Source organism: Triturus cristatus, chromosome 9 (genome assembly GCF_964204655.1).
Source record: "Triturus cristatus chromosome 9, aTriCri1.1, whole genome shotgun sequence".
Taxonomy (NCBI): domain Eukaryota; kingdom Metazoa; phylum Chordata; class Amphibia; order Caudata; family Salamandridae; genus Triturus; species Triturus cristatus.
The window spans coordinates 264,325,104-264,346,855 of NC_140592.1; the positions used below are offsets into that span (position 1 = coordinate 264,325,104).

A 21,752-nucleotide genomic window follows, 5' to 3' on the forward strand; every position below is an offset into this window, starting at 1 on the left:
AAGGCGAAGATCGACGGTGCTTCTTCGCCTTCTTCTTGTGCTTCGACTTACCCAAGGAGTGAGAAGACTTGGACGAGGTGTAGGGACTCCATGAACGGTCTCAAGACCTTCCCCTCGAGCGAGACCGGTAGCGTAGCGTAGCTGACTGCCGGGCCTCCAAGAGATTTTGGGACCACTCCCACAAAGACTTTGGATTTATGGCCTGGCAGTTGGAGCACGACTTTGGGTCATGGTCGCACTCCAGACATCAAAGGCACACAAGGTGCGGGTCAGTCACAGACTATCAGTTTGGGACAGACCTCGCAGGGTTTGAAGTCGGTCTGACGATGGGACAACCCTCGTGCACCAGGAGTCGATGACTCAAAAAAAGAAGTGCCAAAAGTCAAAAAAAGCTTAGTCAAAAATGACTTAAGGGGTAAGCTCTCCAGATCTGCGCTAGACTGGCATAGAAAAAGAAAGAACTGACGTCAGCATGCAGGGGCGGCGTCTAAGTAGGCACTGCGATGTCATCCCGGCGACCACGGCGCTGACGACGGACGCGGAGTCGACTGACGCCACCTACCGGGTACTGCTAAGAGAGAAAATTCTCCAGATCCAGTCAGATGGCTGGGGGTAATTCTAAAGTAAAGAATCTATAACTACCTGTCTCTCTTAGACAAAAAGACTTAGGCTCTGGATTGGTTAGCACCTTCCAGCCAATTTCCCTACGCATTCCATCATTTATTCACTCTGTGCTCGGAAGTATTTTTGGAGGTCTTCCGCTGGTCCTGTTCCTAATTGTCGGGACAGTGATTTTAATTTTCCTACTCCACAATGGATGTCCCATTTCAAGATTGAAGGGAATTGTCACTACCACATGTCCTCCTGTGCCATGAACGCGCATAATGTTTCGGTGCACCCTTGATTCAGGAATTGAATGAGCACTGGTCTTGTCATTTCGGCCTGTAAATCTTCACTGCGTGCAGCTCATATTCCGCCGTCTGCTGTTCACTTTCAAGTGTGTCTTGGACTTGTGCCTAGGAACGCAATCAGTTCAGCCTCTGGACATACAAGTACTGGTGGATCCCTTATAGGCTCATTTGTAGTGCTCTCCTTTGTGTATTCCATTGCTTCTGAACACATTCTACAAGCCTTCCTGGGATGCTTCTGCTCCTGGTGAATTGGATCTTGGCTCCAGTCCTGCAGACTTTCCACTGGCTGTGGTCACTCCTTCAGCGGCTGCTGTGGTGGTTGGATGGGAACTCATTTGCTCCATAAACCTGCTTCGAGGTGTACCTCTGGGATCATCATCTGCAGCTGCTGGGAACAGAAATATTTTGTCTAACACTCAGGACACATTAACAGCTGGCCATTCGTTCAGTAGGAACATTTTGATTTGGCCCATTTTTATTTTTAACATCCAGAATTCTTTTTACATCTGTTTTTTATAAGCATTCTATATCTTTTGACTTTCTGTATGCTTTGGTTTTTCAAATTCTATGATTGCCTTTTTTTTAATAGATGTTAGTGCCATTTATATACACACATGCTGTGGCACTGCTATGGATAACTTTCTTATTAGAAGAAAGCTTTTTAATTGACTTATTTCCGAGGAGTGGGTGTCACGTGTCTAGGTTAGGCCCAGGAAAAAAGACTGCCATTTTACATGTATGCGTTTCTAAAATTACCTTCTTTTTCCACACAATGACTTTTGACACACATTTGCATGTGTGACAGTGTAGGATTAGAATCTCTGAAACCACATTGCATACAATACCACTTCGTAAGTACACTATCACAACACCTTGAACTTTTAGTACAAGGCCTGAACACCCATTGTGCAAATGTTGTTGTTTATTATTCATCCATAAGCCGACAGAGCTATCACAGAGACAATAAACAATGTCAACTTGGCTGAAGCCTCGACACGGAAGCATGGATGCTGTTGTTATAAGTACACGGGGTCTTCTGTGCTCAAATTAGAGGAGCACTCTGCTCTTATTGCGAGGTCATAGCTATCATCGGAGTCTCAGCACAGCTGAATCCTGTTTACCCTCTGCGAGGGATGTCCAACTTGTGACCAAGACGGGGACCTACATACCTTGCCTTTAGGTAATGGAGATTTAGATCATCCAGTAGGGGATTCTAGGCAGAACACCCAACCAAGGCAACTAGGTTAGGGAACGCATAATAGGAGTACACTATATACAGTACTTATATGCCAGCATATATACAATGTTTTAGCATGATGGTGGAATGGTTCATTCTTTTCACTGTCCTTACATTGCTAATCACTTTCCTCCGCTTCTGTATATTAATCATTGCAGCGCATATATTATATAAAGAAATCACAATGGTTCAATAAATACTGAAAATGCCCCTTTGTGCATTTCTTTTATATCTCTTGGATCACGAGTGACTGAGTGCAAAGGTTCTAGATCGGTCACTCCGATTGCTTGGGGGTCAAGGTTGTTGTGTTCCAAGTCTGCCCAATCCCTTTTGTGACCTTGCAGGTCTTCTGGCCAAAATATCCAGAGGGGATGCATAGAATCAGTCTGGCACATCCCAAAGTTTATGTTGTCCAACAAACGAACAGTCCCTACTGAAAAGTGAAAACCATACGACCGAGACTGACGTACTTCGCACAGGCAATATCATGTTGCAAAATGTTTCAATTACTGGTATAACTGTTTAGTAATACCTCTGAACTACACAAAAGCTTCGAAACATTGAGCTCCTCCAATTACGTCTTGCTTGCTTTACTTTTCTCTCTCTCCCTTTTGTTTCATTTGCTCCAAGTCTCACTTTTTTCATGCATCATTTCACCTCATACTTACTTTGTATTTCCTTCATGTTCTGCTTTATCACTTTCACTGTTTACATCTTAAATTTGGTGCCCAATTATGTCCATTCTTACACATTCTCTACCTTACACGTCTCACTTCAGCCCAGAAGACGTAAACTTTTCTTATAACTTTCTATGTGTATTAACAACTGTGAATTCATTTTAGACCCGCTTAAAGCATACCAAAGCCTTAGCATTACTGGATATTTGCACATATTTAGAATTTTTGAGTATTCAAGTGGGTATTTTCTTATTCCATTTTGTACAATACACACTTAGCCTAACTATTATAGTAGCAGAAGCTTTGTTCTTGAGCTCTTGTAATGGAGCAAAAATGGCGGAAATAAGTGAAATCTGACATTTTACTCGGACTGCATCGCCTTAGAGGACTTTTAACATTCTTACCCCCAAGAGAAGAGACTGGCAGCTGTTCATTAGTGTCGACCTGTAACTTCGATTTCCTTAATTCATCCGCATTAAGAAAAAGTCTATAAATGTATCACTAAAATGCTCCAGGTGACTAAGGGTGAAGCTCTGTCCTGCTGATATGGTTTGTTGTACTTAAATTATTTTTTTATTTTTGCTGGTTATTTTTACATTAAACCCATGTTAGATTTCTGTGAGCTTCCCAGAATGTCTGTTTTATTTCCCACCCCTTCACTCCTGTTTTGGTCTTGTATCTGGTACCCAATTTCTTAGTTTATCCCCTTTTCTCACCATATCCCATTTTAGGTGACTGGTACGAGACCTACTGCCTCAAAAACATTTGACATAACCCATGACAACAGCAATTCCCAAATCTTGAAAGTAATTGCTGTAGTATCCCAAAGTTTTACTGCACAGCATTATGAAGGCCACCATTCAGGTCATACTTCCCTATTCTTCTTTTCAGATTCTAATCACAGCAAGAATTGGGGGGGGGGGGCTACAGAGTGACATGTTTAACATCAGTAATTCCTGTCACAATAGGTAGCTGTAATGCCAATTAAGGAAACAGTGCTTGGTGAATAAAGTTGTGCAGCAGGTCGAAGGAGAAATCTGTCTCCTGTCCGGTCAGGATTTGGTTTGGGCAGAGGTGCCGTTTTAGAAGTATTCTATTCATAGCCACGGAGGCATTGCCACTTTCCTAGTGCTTCCTGAAAACCAGGCCTTAAATACCCACACCCAATTCACCTTACTTGCCAACACGTTACAGTCTTGTTTCTCTATCATCCTTTTACCGAGGGAAATAGCATTGGAGTACAGGCCATCAATCTTCCCATAGCCTGCTGCATCTACAGTAGTATTTCATTTTGAAGAAACATCACTGAAAAGGGGAGCAGAGGGATAATGCACTCCCGGATTTGACCTTTCAGATTACTTGAAATGCCCCTGGATACCAGATTCATTTTTGGTGAGGAACGAAAAAACAGAAACAAAGTGGATAGCTGGGCTTGGCACAGGTCGTGCTCCCCTATGGCTATACCCACCACCTGCACATGAGGCCCCTCAGGGAGCAAAGATCAGAGGTACGTGCCCTCAGGGGAATCTTAAGATACCTCTGGACACTATAAATCATTTTGAGTCCAGCAAAAAAACAGACATGAAGTGGGGAGCCAGGCTACCTGTAACAAGGCCTCTGTCCTGTTTATATCGGAGCTACCGTGGGGAGAAGATGAAGGTGTGCTGCCCAGCCTCTGCTCCAATGACCTGAAAAGCCCCTGGGTACAAGGAATCATTTCTAGTCTAGCAAAATAGAAATAGGGTGGGAAGTCGGGATTCCAAGCGCAAGTCTTTCCTCATGCCTGGACGGGGGGGGGGGGGGGGGAAAGGGTGGGCAGACTAGTGGGCAACGCACCAATCTCCTCATTTGAAATGGAAAAATGAGGCTCGCTGGAGACAACCCTGTACCAGAGGAGGATTACTACACCTTTCGTAAGTTGTAGTTTCTAGTGGAAATTCCTCTTCCCCTCATTAGTCTGCACAGGGGAGTAAGAGTTTATTAAGTCGAGTCATGTTTGGGGAGGCACAGGAGTGGGAAGAATCAGGTGCCTTAAACCACGAGGGGAAGCTTCAATCAAGTTCATTCTTTCTTTCTTGGTGTCGGGTGGAAGAACCTTAAGGGGTGAGGGAGGGGGCTGACGCTGAAGGGTTGCTGGGCTGATATCCTGATCAGGGACAGGAAGGTCTTCATGTAATTGTACCCCTTAAAGAGGAGTCTGTCCCTAGGCTCTCGAGTGAAACTTCGCATTTCGCTATTGCAAGCTATCCAGTGGGCCTTCCTCCCCCACACGGATGAGGGAGATAGTATCCAAGATAACAGAGGGCCATGAAGGTATGGTTAAAGACTGTAAATCTTTTGGGCCCTCAGGGAGTCAACCATTATTATCAGGGGGATAATTTTTCCTGGCTGCCCAGTGAGCTTTTCTCATCCCTAGTGGGTTGATAGGAGATTCAATACCGCCCCAAACTACCCCTATAGGTGGGGAAAAACTGGGTCTTATTAGGGATTCAGGGGAGTTGCTGACAGTGGTCCGCTCCCCCTTATATACTGTCTGATGGTCGAAGGGTGATATCTGGTCAGGGACCATGGTCCTATCAAAATCCTTAAGCAAGAGTCAATTAAAGAGAGGCACAGTTTGCTAAGTAAGTCTCCACTTTCTAATTGAGACTCTGCTTTGGACATTGGAGCCAAAGGGCAGAGTTATGGCCCCTGGACTTGCTACGACATGACCTTGCTTTTACAGTCAGCAGTGGCATCTCTCGATTTCTGAGTTGGTGACGTCAGCATGCTAGAGGTAGGATTCACAATACCAATCTGTCACTGAATCCAGAGCACAACATCAGAAGCTGTTCAGAGGACCGTCCAGGGCTGTGCTGTCGATTTGAAAAATATTTGCTCCAGTTCGTGACTTGCAGTTTCTTAGCACTACCCATGCAGTGCTCAGGGCATGAAGAGGGGTTAAATAATCATATGGCTAATCCTACAGTTTTCAATGATTTTCATCTTCACCACTTGTACAGAGAAGGAAGTTCCACTAATTCCCTCTTTTTTATTTGCAGAGATGGTAAACTGTGATGCTAACATGGAGCACGTTCTTCTCTTCTGAGGCTATCGTTTGAGCTTTACATGGATAAATATTGGTCCTTTGTCATAGGCTGTACTGAGTGACACACAGACTTGCAAGTTGGGTATCTGCTGACTGCTAGTCAATGAAGGGCTTCTATGGCTGTGAAATATGGTTGAGTATATGAACATGCAGTAATTGCCTTGCTGGGAATTCTGGATAAGAAGAATAAATGTACCCCGTAAAGTCCTGTGCATGGTCAGGATGTGATAGAACGATGATGATGATGGTCTGGAGCTTCTATCGAAATTGTAGATGTGGGAAAATCCATCTTGGGTTACACATGGAACAAAAGGCACTTCTGTTGTCATGGTTTTCTTGCGGAAACAGAAACATCCTGTAGTATACAATTACTTCCAGGTTTCTTATGTTTGTTGATGTTCGTAGTGATGTTCCTGTGGCAGTCTAATGAGGGATGGTAGTTATTCCAATTTCTGCATTTCAAGGTCTTGGATTTCAGTAAATTTAGTTTAAGATGGTTATTCAACATCCACTGGTCGACGGCTCTGAGACATTGGTCTACTCCTGACTTGTCCAGGTCCTTTTAATTTTCCAGCTGTAGTATGATTTGAGAGTCATGGCCATAACTGTTGAAGGATGTGATCAGAATAGGTAGTGTGGTGAGGTACAGAATGAAAAGGAGAGAGGTACTGATTGATCCTTGCAGTATGCACGTATTCATGCTTAAAGACAGTGATGTTAATGGGCAAAGGGACATGATGCTCGAACCCTTTCAAGAAGATTTCTTGTAGGCTCTATAAAAGGAATTAGTGGGAAACGGTATTGAATATGGCCAGCAACCGGTAGAAGACTGGCAAAAGTGCAGTACTTGAAGGATACTCAAACATTCCCAAAAAATCATGCACTCCACAAAACACTAACATCATCACAGAAGGACCACAACAGGCAGGAAATAACACGAACTAAAATAATTTAGTAAAGTGCTAAGTTTTAAAGACAACTAGCATTCTGTAAAGCTGAGTTTATTTTCTGTTTATATATGCTGAATTGATTCAATATATTAATGTGAATAATGCGTTTAACTAAACTATCTATTCAATTCCTAGTTCGTTAATCCACATAAATGTTATGTATAAACGCTTGTGATAGAGTGACACTTATCTTCATATAGAAATACAGGAACCGAAATTTGACATTAAGAAGCTCAAATTAAGCGACAAACAAGCAAAGAAAAGCCTAACTTAAATGTGTTAAAAAGCTAAACAAGAGATCCAAAGTACAGCTATGGCTTAATTTTCACCGCAAACAGTTATGCACACAGATGGAAGCGTGCTGCATGAATGTTAATTTAATATATTGGAAAGAAGGTACCTTGTGAAGCCGCAGGATGTTTTGCATCAGAAAGCGATATGCATTGTACCACGGGAGGAAAACATCCTTCAGCACGTCTCTCACGCCTTCTTCCTTAAAGCGCAGGTTTTCTGCTCTTACCACAGGAGAATTGATGAGGTACAATCTATAGAAATGCAATAAAGCAAATAAGAAAAGAAACGAAAATTTGCAAGCGGGCTTTTATAATAGCATAAACCTAACTTTTTAACGGCACCCTTTTTTTTTATTGAGCAGTAAAAACAGACAGGTCATACACACAATTCATACATAAATGATAGGTGCAAGGTAAAAATAATACATACTCTTATAATTCATCAAGCATTAAATACCATAAATTCATCAGTCATGTGCAATAACACCTATAGTAGAAACAAGACTTCCATGGAATAAAAGTAAAACCATAACCATTGCTAAAATCTATAAAGCTGTGTGCACACTGTTTCCTTAAAAAGCACAATTCAATCAAAATTAGAGGCAAAAATGTTTTGCCCACCTAGAGCAACTCTCATCTACAGACATTGATCCAACCAGCACCACACCTTTAGGGTTCAATACATACCCAAACAAACCTACAGAAAGTCATGAATACATATCAATACATATAGGCAGATATGTACAAGAACCAGTAGACTTACAACACCTCCAAGTACACAGAACAACAGCTGTACAATTGAGCATGAACGCAGACAAAAAGAAGATGGAAAGGAGGGTAAATCAAGGGGTGGTGTATAAACAGTTCCTAAAAACATTTACTTTAGCGTGTTAGTTTCCTGTAATCAAATACGAACATATATTTGGTTTTTGGGATGTTGACAATTTTCGTTGCTTTGTTTTTTTTATTGTTTTTATTCAAGCGACCTGGGGTCTTAACTTAGCTGATATTTTGCTACAGTCTGTTCTATAACGGTGCAAATTAATTATAACACTTGCCAAAGTACACTGTAACCTAAATCTAAAATGTTTTCTACGTTTTCCATGGTTTACAATCTACATCTAATGCTGCAGTGAGACTGTTATTCCCAATGGCATGCAAACTTGATTCTTCATCTAGAATAACTCAATTAGTCAAACAGGAAGGGAGATAGCCGCACATAAACCGCTGTGAGATAATTAACCTAATTTTATGTAAAAGCCCTTGTTTCAGCCAGACAGTGTTTTACCTGCACACAAGAAAAATACAAACAAGCAGAGGTAAAACCAATAAGGCTGGGTTTAATGTGCTCATATATGTAGTATAAGCACATTAAAGCCACAAACAGAAAGGATAAGCTGTTTACACTGCACAGCTTCATTGCCTTCGACACAGGCCTGTTTTTGGGTCAATGTCAAATATATCATATAGCAAAGGAGTCCTCGCTAGAGCTATTCCTTAGTTTCAATGACACAGAACCAAAGGCAGGTCTACAATGAAGGATGCCTTGTCAACCGACCTTCACTTGTCATGGAAACAAAAAAGGGACTGTGTTGCAGTAAGGAAGCCTTCAATATAGACAGCCATTTAATAAAAATATATTTAGAAGCACTAATAAACATTAGGAGGCAGAGGCATGCTGGGAACACGAGGTGATAGCAGCCATGGGGACAAGGACCACATAGGAAAGAAGGACAAGAGAGGGTGTGAGCTTGAGAAAGGAAGAGAAAGAAACACAGGAAGAAGGAAAGGGCACCAGGAACCCAGTAGAGCCAACAGAGAAGCCTACAGTTGTGAAGCAGTTCTTCATGAGGTTAATGCAAGCATTGCAACGGACCAATACAGTGCATTTAGAGGCGGAAAGACAAATCCTAACAGCCAACAACATTAGATGAGAGAGAAATATTTCCTGAGCTGAGCCACGATGTGACTGACGATCTCAAGCCAATAGATGAATGAGTCTGGTAACAATAATATATGGTTAAAAGGGGGTGGGACCGAAAGCCTACTTTATATTGTTACCAAAAGGTCATTTGATAACTGAACAGTCCAACCACACCTAAAAATGCAGGATTCCATCTTAAGAGCGATTAATACCAGCATTGCAATGCATTAGGGAGTCCATCACTAATTGTGCAGCATCTACATTACAAACACCCTGTATTCCTCTCCGCGTGAAATGCCAAACATAACTTTGCATTCAAGCGCCAACTTGCTTGATGGATATGCAAAAAATGCGCTGAACGGTGCTAAAAGTAAACATAGAAACTATGAAAATGTTACTTTTTACAATCAAACTATTTTGACACATGCTGTTCGGTAGGGGATCGAGAAAAATAATGTAGCATTATGCTTGAGAATATGCAAATATTGAAATCACAGAAAGGTGTCAAGGGAGGTTTATTTTAAATATTCACGATAAAGCTGAGACCACTAATTCTGAGGTTTTTAAGTATTTATTTTGCTTAGTTTTGATAATTTAAAAAGACATTCATAAATCAACTGGACAGGTCTTTTAAAAGGAAACACACATTAGTAAAACACACAATTGCAACACATTTGTATGAGTGATTTAGAACCATTTCTTTTGTGAGACAATATATACAACACATACATAATACCAAACGTTATTTGTGACAAAAATATATATAAATATATAAAACAAACCAATGATCACACGACAAACATCAATAAATTATGTGTGCCAGCCTGAAATTAAACCAGTTCTGCATTTGCACAGAAAACACAAGGCGGACAATTGCTCATTCTCATTGTGGGGGACGGTAGAACAGGGTGTGCCACGAGGGGACTGAATAGAAATGATTTCCCCCTTTTTCTAGGTTGTCAACACCCTTAAGTAGGATATGCATCCCCACCCTCCCACAGGCAGAACAGTAGACATGTGTATTTGAATGAGCAATTGTTCGCCTTGTGTTTTCAGTGCAAATGCAGGACTGGTTTAATTTCAGGCTGGCACACAATTTATCGATGTTTGTTTTTTGGATCATTGGTTTGTTTTATATATTTTTGTCACAAATATGGTTTGGTATCATGTAAACAACGAGTATGAAGCAGAGGAACCACTGGTAGGTGGACAATATCGGGATGGGGCAGTACCCCTTAAACCTACCCCTCTTAAATGAGAAGCAGTGGTGACCTTTGGCCTACTGGGTTGTTGAGGTCTGAGGCGAATGGAGAAAAAAAAATAATAATAATAATAATTGCCTTGCTGGGCATTCTGGATAAGAAGAATAAACGTACCCCGTAAAGTCCTGTGCATAGTCAGAATGTGATAGAACGATGAAGATTATGGTCTGGAGCTTCTATGGAAATTGTAGATGTGGGAAAATCCATCTTGGGTTACACATGGAACAAAAGGCACTTCTGTTGTCATGGTTTTCTTGCGGAACCAGAAACATCCTGTAGTATACAATTACTTCCAGGTTTCTTATGTTTGTTGATGTTGGTAGTGATGTTCGATGTTCCTGTGGCAGTCTAATGAGGGATGGTAGTTATTCCAATTTCTGCATTTCAAGATCTCACAAAAGAAAGGGTTCTAAATCACGCATGAAAATGTGTTGCAATTGTGTGATTTACTAATGTGGTGTTTCCTTTTAAAAGACATGTCCAATTGATTTATGAATGTCTTTTTGAATTATCAAAACTAAGCAGAATAAATGCTCAAAAACCTAAGAATTAGTGGTCTCGGGTTTATCGCGAATATTTAAAATAAACCTCCCTTGACACCTTTCTGTGATTTCAATGTTTGGGTGGTCCAGTCTGGGGAGTACAGGACCCAAGCCATCCTTGTTTCCACTGAGAATATGCAAAAGCATTGCCACCGCCGGGGCCCGAGGCCCTTCCAGTCTTTCTGTCCTGAACTGGGCTATGCTCAAACCAATCGAAAATTGCCACGCAAGCTTATTTTACTCCGCTTTCAGCGACATTTGCGCTATTTTGAAACTGCACCACCCCACCAGTGGCATTTTCTTTTAGTCTTGACGACATGACAAGCTGAGGAACTACTTCTGACTCGGTGTGCCAAAAAGGAGATAAAATGCATTGGTCTGATAAAGAATTCTACACAATGTATTTATTTTTGTTTGGGGTACAATGCAATTAAGCAGACAGAAGTTAACTTAAATCATATTTTTAAAGTGTGGGAACACAATCAATAAGATGTTAACGAGGGAATACAAGACCAAACATTATCAGGAGGCGGAACACTTGGTCTGAGTAATTCCAATTATTAGCAAGAGTCCTTAAAACAAACTTCCCCATCCACTCCTCCTTCCCCTAACCTCAGCATAACATAGTGACATTTTTTTGCTAAAAGTTCACGATAGACAATCACCGCAGTGTTGCCTATTTTAGAGGGGACACACTTTAAAAATGCACATGCTGCGCTTGTTCCAGGAACTAGCGTCTCCCTAGCAAGGCCACTTCTGCTCTGATCTGTAAAAAGGACTCAAGAAATGCCAGTAACAAAAGGCACACATCATATTTCGCATGTACCAAAAACATGGAAAGAAACTTGGAAAGGAGGATGGTAAGCGCAGTTGCTTTTGCTGCCGGCGAGGGGACGTGACGTGACTAGTGGCCAAAACCTGGCTAAAAGGCCCTGCCTATACCGGAAATTAACCATGATTGGCTGCGAGACGCGTTATTCTGTCAGGAGCAGGCAGAAACGTAATGGGTTCCTAATGGGGGATCAGGAGACAGTCACCCGCCCCTATCTTGGTACAGCGACCCTGGAGAATACAGGTGATATCTGAACACCGTACCGCAATGCTGGAGTCCTCTTCGTGGGCGGGACGGGGATTGTCCCTTAGGGTGTATCTGTGTATTCGATGATGACACCATGTGTGGACTAATAATTCTGTTTTTTCTGTTAAATGGTTCCGAGTGAATATATGGTAATCTAATTCACTTAACCGCACCTACGCTATGGGTTTGCTTTTTTTTTTTTTTTTTTTTTTACTTTGTATTACATTTGAAAATGTAAAAAAGAGAGAATTTAAAATGTAAAGAGACTAGCTCTAGTTTGAACACAAAAGCAGACCGACAAAAAAATGTGGCAGTAAATGCTGTGGGCCCTTTCTGGAGCAAGTGCCTCGTTTCCATTTCAATGTCCTCCGTTTTTTTCTTCCATCTAATCAACGTCTGGTGCAGGCAGGAGGAATTAGAAACTTCAACCATAACTTTGGCCGATTTTCAAGGCTTGCGTCATTTCGCCAGTACTCACATTAATATTGATCCAATCAAATATGACTTTCATATCAACTGCATCGAATACTCTTGCAAGTTTACTATTCGAGAAGGTTCAAAAGATTGCCAAAGGACGCTCTGTGCTGAAGAACCACATCAGAGGTGCTATAACTTTTCAGCTAAGACATACTTTACAAATGTGCTCAGTTAATCACATCCGAGGGAATTTAACCTTTTACAGATCAGCCAATGTCACGGACTGATGATCATAAAACGCTTTCTAAGCAGCAAAAGACGTCTCCATACTGGCGAGATTAACATGAATTATTAACAGATTTTAAAGTGTCGCCTTTGATAAATATGTCGCAGTGGCAACACCCAAGCTGGGCTTGTGAGGCACCAGGAGGCTGCACATTCAAAACCTTTTTAAAAATGTATCAAATGTGTGCCTGGCTGGAGCCTCCTTGAATGATAGTAATCTAACAGCAATGTTTAATTTGTAGGTAAAAAGGTTCAGAAGATTTTTCTTAGGAGCACCCTTCAGCCACTGCGAATATAGGGACTGCTGACAGCCAAGGCGGACTATTTTTGATTCTACCTTACGCCTTTTTTTTCTTCAACCACCCTACATATCCTAGATCCTGATGTTGCTCCTTCAGAATATTTTTGCGGTCTTGCTACAGACCGCTCTAGCGGTCTGTCACAGAATACACTGTATAAAATATTACACCGAGCTAGCTACCTTGTTCATGATTATATGGTGTTAGACCTGGCATCCTTGCCACGGTGTCCCCAGAATTTTGACCTTGTAACCTCTTGTCTTTGCTGGCTTGAGAAATCTGAGCCCTTTACCACTGCTAACCAGTCCTCAAGAGCATGTGCTCTTTACTAAAAACATGATAACATTGGTCTAACCACAATTGGCATATTTGATGTCCTTATTAGTCCCTAGTAAAGTGCACTACATGAGCCCAGGGCCTGTAAATTAAATGCTACTACTGGGTCTGCAGCACTGATTTGCCACCCACTTATGTAGCACTTTAAAAATGTCTCTGGCCTGCCAGTGCATAGCCTCTGTGTGCAGTATTAACTGCCATGTTGATGTGGCAAGTTAAACTATATGCCAGGCCCAAACCTTCCTTTTTATTACATACAAGGTCCGGTCCATGGGCAGAGTGCAGTGTATTTAAAAAAAGTAGGACATGAACTAATAAGTTGTACCTGTCCTGGTAGTGAAATACTCTTAAATTAGTTTTTCACTACTGCAAGTCCTATCTCTCCCATAGGATAACACTAAGATTGCCTTATTATATTTTTTAAGTGCAATTTCCAATTGGGCAGCGATGGGACTCCCAAATTTGGGGTCTCAGGACTTGCAATTTAAAAACACAACTGATGATGACGTTGGTTTTTAAATTGCAGTTCTGAAAATGCCACTTTTAGAAAGTTTACCATAGGCCACTCTTCTCGTGTCCCATCTGCCTCACTGCGTCGCGGGTAAAACTTTCCCCAGTTTTGCTACTCCTTAGAACAATATTCAAACCCGTTCATCCATGGAAACCAATGCTTATACGAATCTTGACAATCAAATGCACTTATGAAATCCCTCGGGAGACCGTGCCATTTCAACTTCTGGCTTTTTCTTAACCTTTTCGAGTAACTACTGTATGCCAATCCAGGCTTTTCACAGCAACCCGTGGAATCCAGAAATGAAACGTACATCAAAGTCGGCTCGTCTTTTAATACCCAATGCATTTCGAACCTAAATTGGTTCTTCTTCAGGGGCTTCTACAATAAATAAAAGACATTCAGCTAGCTATTCACTGTCAACCTTTAACATACTGAAAAGATATATATAAAAGCTAACCTGATTCCTCACTACCATAACCCACCATCCTAGGAACCCATCTATACAAATACCCAATACAAACTCCTTCCCATAACACACCCACCTTCCCCTGCCCTCACAATTACTGCAAAGCCCACCCCCGATGTTCACACCCTTGCCCCTTCGTCAACCTTCTTCGGTTTCCCTCTTAATCATTACTAAAACATGCTGACAACAAAAAAACTAAGCCTTCATGTTAAACGCCCTACATCCAAATTACAACCCACTTTTTTCTAACAGTTCTCCCTATAAGATTCTAACCTATCTACAATCTTAAACCCACCCCATTTGCCACTTTCCAAAAGCAAAACAATTCTGTACCTTATCAAAACTTTTAATCGACATCCTGAACGCCTCGTCCTTCTCTCCCCATGTAATGGAAAATCATTCATTCTCGCTACTTTAATGACCGTTATTTTTTAAAAACACGCCCCACTAATCGAACTTCGTGCTTTCAAGCCCGTGACCATAACCCATAGGTGTGCTAATTCTTTCAAAAAGTGTTGAATACAACTTTATCTCCCATAATGCACTACCCTCGACGTTGCCATAATTAATTCAACTTAGAGCAAACCCCGTGCTTCACTCATTCCCCATAATACATCCAATCTACTCGCAACCACTGGAGTGCAGGAATACTACATTTAAACATACTCCATTGAAAACTAATCGGCGATACTAAATAAAACTTGAAAATCATCACACATTCAAAACAAATATCAATGCATAATCCATGGTTTTACAAATGAAAACATACATAAAAATCTTGAAAGAAACACGTAAAGGTTAACTGTCCGTAATCCAACGCTGATTGCTCAATTGTCATACATGCTGTTATGTCTTCATCGAGTCCACTCCAAAAACATGCTGTCTCCAAAGTAATGATACTCACTTAATCTTAACTTTATCAATACGGCGTTCATCCATAGGGTGCAACCTCATTTGGGACGAAACATTGCTAAGCAGAAAACCATAGTTTGAGAATGCACTCCTTCCCTTATATTGTATTCACAAAACATAATTATGTTGTCACTTTTAATGCTTGCGATACAGATTGCTGTGATCTGTCCCCTTCACAGCTCATACTGAAAGTATACCATAGGCCACTCTTCTCATGTCCCATCTGCCGCACTGCGTCGTGGGTAAAACTTTCCCCATCGTTGCTACTCCTTAGAACAATTTTCAAACCCGTTCATCCATGGAAACCAATGCTTATACGAATCTTGACAATCAAATGCACTTATGAAATCACTTGGGAGACAGCGCCATTTCAACTTCTGGCTTTATTCTTGACCTTTTCGAGTAACTACTGTATGCCAATCCAGGCTTTTCACAGCAACTCGTGGAATCCAGAAATGAAACTTACATAAAATCTTTTAATACCCAATGCATTTCGAACCTAAATTGGTTCTTCTTCAGGGGTTTCTACAATAAATAAAAGACATTCAGCTAGCTATTCACTGTCAACCTTTAACATACTGAAAAGATATATATAAAAGCTAACCCGATTCCTCACTTATACCATTGCTACCATTACCCACCATCCTAGGAACCCATCTATAAAAATACCCAACACAAACTCCTTCCCATAACTCACCCACCTTCCCCTGCCCTCACAATTACTGCAAAGCCCACCCCCGATGTTGGCATTTTCTTACTTAAACCATTTGGTGCATTCGGCCTGTCCCTGGAATACACATCTGGGGTAGGTAACAGCTGGCTTCCTGCCTTCCCTCTAGACAGCAAGACACAAAGGAAGGGTAGGTGTGACTGAGTGCCTATCTGCATGTTGATGGGTCACCCTGAACTCGATTGGAGAAAGGAACTGACACCTCACACTTGAAAGGGCTGTGTCTTGTCCCCACACAAATGATGTACATCCTCCTGGAGTGAGTCTGGAGCCAGGGCAGGAAAGGCAGGGTCCTAGGCACTTCAAAGCATCTCTTTGAAGTCTCGATACTTCAAAAGCCCAGCTGGGTTTAAGTATTGGACCTCTGACACCACCAAATGAAAACACTTCTGGAAAGGAATACATTCCATCAGGAAGAGGGACAGCTGTGCTGCCATGAGGGACTGCTACTTTGCTAAAGTGCCTTGCTGTGTTGGCCTGCTGCCTGCCGATTCTTGAATGGGAGTGAGGATTAGACCTGCATCTCTACATCCACAACTTACGTTTCTCCAAGGATTGTTGGCTTGCCTCCTGTTGCTGAAGTCGCAGGGATAGCAATATACTTGCCCTCCATCTTCAGAAACAGCACTTGGACTTTGCTTTCTTTAAGATCTGCTCTGCCAAGTGGTGCTAACCCAGTCCAGGGTCCTTGAAAATCAGCACAAAGTGATGCACCTGCCAGAACCTGTGAATCGATCCAGATGCACCAGTCCGCATGGACGAATCGCCTGCTGTGAGATCGGGATAGATGCATCACCACTGTTGCAGGGACCAAACCAGCACATCGCCCTTAGAATTGCTGTATCTCCCTCGGAACCGCCACATCACCTTCGAAACAGCCACATTGCCTCCAATGCATTGACGCTACTGCGTGGAGAAGATAGAAGCTTTGCTCCTCCAGCGTGGATGAAACCGGCGCATAGCATTAAGAAACCAACGCTCTCAGAACAGGTGCTTCGATCAACGGAACCGACGCATTGCCATAGCTAAGTGGAGAAATCCGGCGCAACACCCTGAGGCTTAGGTTGGTTTGTGGGGTGTGTACTATGGTAATCCTAGTGTCCTCCCACATCTCAACTAAAGTCAATCTTGAGGCAGTCGCTGTACCTTCAAGAAACCCAGAGACAGCAGTCTGATAAAACATGGCAGAGTTCATCAGCAACCAGACAGTGAGTAAACAAATATTTTGACATCCTGCCCTCGCCCTTTGAAGTGCACCCAAGAGTGATATATACAACCCCAGCAGACCTGCCAAGAAGGTCTCGACACTCCTGCAGCATTTGACATTGTGATGTCAACAAGAGGCCCACTGTGATTGGGGTCGGTCTGGCCAGGAATCAAAAGAAAGATGCACATCTGGGTGTTAGCTACCTCTTTTGTGACAGGGCAGGTCTCTTTGAAGTTAATCAAGTTTTTAGGCCCAAACCACAGGTCTTCTTTTCAAGGGCATAACAACTTCTACCCACACTCAAGGCCTTTTGTCCAAGTCCTGCAAGCAAATTCAGACCTCATTCGTGATTCTTCAAATGCTAATTATTGGCTGGCAAGTGTGGGAGAGCAAAATTTGAATTCAGCTCCCGGTACTTCAGCCAGAGGAAACTTAACCTTATAAAAGTATCTATCTTTTACTTAATAGTTATACAAAACCAAATTCTACAACTAAATTGGATTTTGAATCTCAAAAAAGAGCAGAATATCCATGTGCTAAATCCCAGCAAACCGTTTTTCAAAATATTTTAACGAAGAAGGCACACCTATAACTGGCAACATTTTCTATGAACTCAACTTGTTGGTTTCAAAAAGTAAATCAAATTACCAAAACGGACACTACAATACTTTTGCTGAAAACACTTCTGCGCTAGACCTTTTTCAAAATCCCTACTTACAGGGGGAAATGTAGCCTCCAATAGGCTGAGCACAACACTGTGCCATTAGACACTGCACCTTCAAGGATCTGCTACCCTTTCGAACATATAGCGCAGGGTCAGGAAGGCAGTTTGATCTGAAGAAAACACCATGCAAGTATCATTGCCTTTGTAGCCTTTTCACCAAGAAGACTTTGTAAAATGGGAAGGCAGGAAAGCTTTGTATGGCTTCAGAGAGATGACTACTGATGGAGAACTAGGATTGCAGGAAAGTAACAGACTCTTGGTCTTGGGATTCAAGCTGATATCCGTAAGCAGAACAATAAAATGACAATCTAAGTAAGGCTCAACCCTAAAGAAGGGTTCAAACAAGGATGGTGAAGATGTTAAATTATTACTGTTCCTCTCAACATAAAGCTTGCAGCTCGCTCATCATTGTGACCTAAATGATAGCTAGAGGAATGGTCACTTTCCCTGAGTTGTTGCAGGGCAGCCTTGTACGTGGATTCAGAAGGGAGGACATTGGTTTTAAAAGGACTTTGCTGAGTTCTCAAGTAATACAACAAACAAATGATGGACGGAATGCTGACAATGCAGACATTCTCCCCCAGTCAAGAGATCTGGGTTAAATCCATCGTTCTTTTGCCCACTACGCCACCCCAGTTCAGACATGGCCATATGCAAATCAGTCTTGACCCTGTGCCTCATGGGAACAGTCCAGCCCGAACTGCCAAGCCATGTCTTCCCTGGACCGGAATCAAGCATCCTAGGACCGGTTTCTGGCTATCAGCCGTCATCAGCCAGGATAGCTTGACTCCAGTGGCGTAGTGAGCACGGGACCCACGTCTGGGCATACCCATCCCACTTAGGGCGAAAAGCGTTACAACAAACAAATGATGGACGGAATGCTGACAATGCAGACATTCTCCCCCAGTCAAGAGATCTGGGTTAAATCCATCGTTCTTTTGCCCACTACGCCACCCCAGTTCAGACATGGCCATATGCAAATCAGTCTTGACCCTGTGCCTCATGGGAGCAGTCCAGCCCGAACTGCCAAGCCATGTCTTCCCTGGACCGGAATCAAGCATCCTAGGACCGGTTTCTGGCTATCAGCCGTCATCAGCCAGGATAGCTTGACTCCAGTGGCGTAGTGAGCACGGGACCCACGTCTGGGCATACCCATCCCACTTAGGGCGAAAAGCGTTACAACAAACAAATGATGGACGGAATGCTGACAATGCAGACATTCTCCCCCAGTCAAGAGATCTGGGTTAAATCCATCGTTCTTTTGCCCACTACGCCACCCCAGTTCAGACATGGCCATATGCAAATCAGTCTTGACCCTGTGCCTCACGGGAACAGTCCAGCCCGAACTGCCAAGCCATGTCTTCCCTGGACCGGAATCAAGCATCCTAGGACTGGTTTCTGGCTATCAGCCGTCATCAGCCAGGATAGCTTGACTCCGGTGGCGTAGTGAGCACGGGACCCACGTCTGGGCATACCCATCCGACTTAGGGCGAAAAGCGTTACAACAAACAAATGATGGACGGAATGCTGACAATGCAGACATTCTCCCCCAGTCAAGAGATCTGGGTTAAATCCATCGTTCTTTTGCCCACTACGCCACCCCAGTTCAGACATGGCCATATGCAAATCAGTCTTGACCCTGTGCCTCATGGGAACAGTCCAGCCCTGAACTGGGGTGGCGTAGTGGGCAAATCATGCATTTTAACTCTATTTAAACTTGATTTTTTCTACGATCAAACAATGAAACTCGAGCTAAAACAGGCAAAATGCATTTCAACGGCGGAGGACATACTAGTTATGGGGGATAAAAACACAGCTGGATGATGACATTACGTTTTAAAGATAATAATGACAAGCAAAAACTTTGGGCCCTACCGAAGAGCCCGGTGAGGAGAAGGCTGCTAACTAGGGCAAGGTTTTGCTTACTCCCTCAAAGAGTTTACATCACGATTACCAGGGAGGTGGAAAGAACACTGTATGATGTCTCAAACTAATCACTAGTACCCGTTATACATTATTTGCATTTGTAATAAGTTGGTTGGCCTAAGTGGGAAACTTTACCGACAACATTTTTTGCGCTTGAACCTTAGAAACTACAAATAAGCAGTGACAGCATGTGTGTGGTGCTGGCCCACAACTGATAGGGTTTTTTAAAAACGTTTTACATTTAGTTGTAATCGCAATTACCTTACAAGAGGCGCAAACTGTCTAAATATTGGTTTTAAAACACGTTAAGGTCTTTATTTTAAGTAGCATTGTGGCTTGCTGCTATTGTACACTAATGCAATTATTTTAATTGTGTAATAAACGTACTTTATACTAATAGAAATGACTGTAAAAGTAATCAGCATTGGCAAAATCAAAACGTCTCGGTTTAATGTGCTAGCACATTCTGCATAATCACTTAAAGGTAGACACAGAAACTAAGTCTGTATTGAAGCCTCTCATACCTTTGATTTAGTTCTGTTTTTGTTTGTGCATCAAACATTAGATGGCAAGGAAGCCTTTATTATAGTCATTCTTTAGTGTCTATGGCTTACAAAAAAAGAAAGAACTATAATGAAGGCAAATGAGCATCAACCTTCTTTTGAAAAAGAAAAAAAGAGGACAGTCTTAATTGCAAAGGAAGAGTGGGTGGAATTCATGGATGTGGGGGAGGAAACTAGGAGTACACTGAGGAAAGGGGGAGAACGAGAGATCATGGTGGGCGAGGGAAGGAAGAAGTATGCAGGGGAAGACGGTGTGGAGGAGTGAGGAAGGACAGGTGGTCGCAGACTGAGGAAACGAGGAGAACTCAGGAAAAAAAAGCAGAGGAGAGAAAAAGAGGAGGCATCAAAAGAAACTAGTAGCAAGACACACTGGAGAGATAAACAGAAGAGAAGCCTATAGTTGAAAAGCAGTATCTCATGCAGTTCAATGCAAGCCCTGCATTAGAGATAGAAAGATACACCCGGGTAGCTAGTAACATCGGCTGACAGAGAAATACTGCTCTAGCCTGAGTCAAGATGTGATTGACAAAGTCTCAAGCCAATGGTTGAAAGAGTCTAATAAAAAAAGCCAATGATTGAAGAGGTCAGAACCAGAGTCCACACTAAAGCCCCTATTACGAGTGGGCGGTATCAGAAGCATAATAATTAAATAAATCCTTATCAACTAACACAAGCAGAAATAGGGCACTACGTGCGGGTTTTAGTGTTTACTACACCAAAAATGTAGGTCACTGTATTTAGAGGACATTTTTCCCCTGGTCTATTTCAGCAGGTCTGACCAGCCGAAATTCACCTATGGATGTTTGCCACAAAACTCGAAATTCCATTATGTAGGACAACCGGCGTAACCGCACATATCTGAATTTAATGGGACATTCATAATGAGGTCTTAAGTATTTAGTAAGCAAATTATATGTTTAGCACCTGTGCTATCAACACAGTCCTATTACAAATGACCATATAAGAATAAAGTTATCTTATTGGTGACTCCATTAATCATAGTCCATTTCTCACTCTATCAATGTTGACTATCTCACCACCTAGTGGTAGGACTGGACAGTTTTTTTTTTAATACAAAGCATTTCATGCCAGTGCAACTTATACATCCAAACGCCATACTACCATCCCAGCACACGAGCACTTCTGCCCATTCCTTCCAAACAAGCACTGGCAAAGCCAATAGGTGTGGTGTTTGTTTTTTGTTAGAATATCTCATAATGAAGCAAAATCTCAAGCTGAAAATATATGGACGATTGGAGTACGTTCCCTTAGTTGAAAAGACTGCACTAGCAGGGTTAAGCTGTACTCTCAAAGAGCATTATAAAAAGAAGTCAGTTGATGAAGTTTGCGCTACAGGTCATGAACTTATAAAGCACACACAGCAATTTAATGTACAGTAGATACTTTAGTT

General features: G+C 42.2%; 1 protein-coding gene across 1 annotated transcript in view; it reads right to left on the bottom strand.

Moving 5' to 3' along the window:
• Nucleotides 1–21,752, bottom strand: part of IARS1 (isoleucyl-tRNA synthetase 1) — a 645,156-nt gene that overhangs the window by 240,457 nt on the left and 382,947 nt on the right. Inside the window, exon 19 of the mRNA XM_085624880.1 lies at nt 7,264–7,408. Coding sequence (XP_085481006.1) covers nt 7,264–7,408 — 145 coding nt within the window. The remainder of the gene's footprint in view (nt 1–7,263; nt 7,409–21,752) is intronic.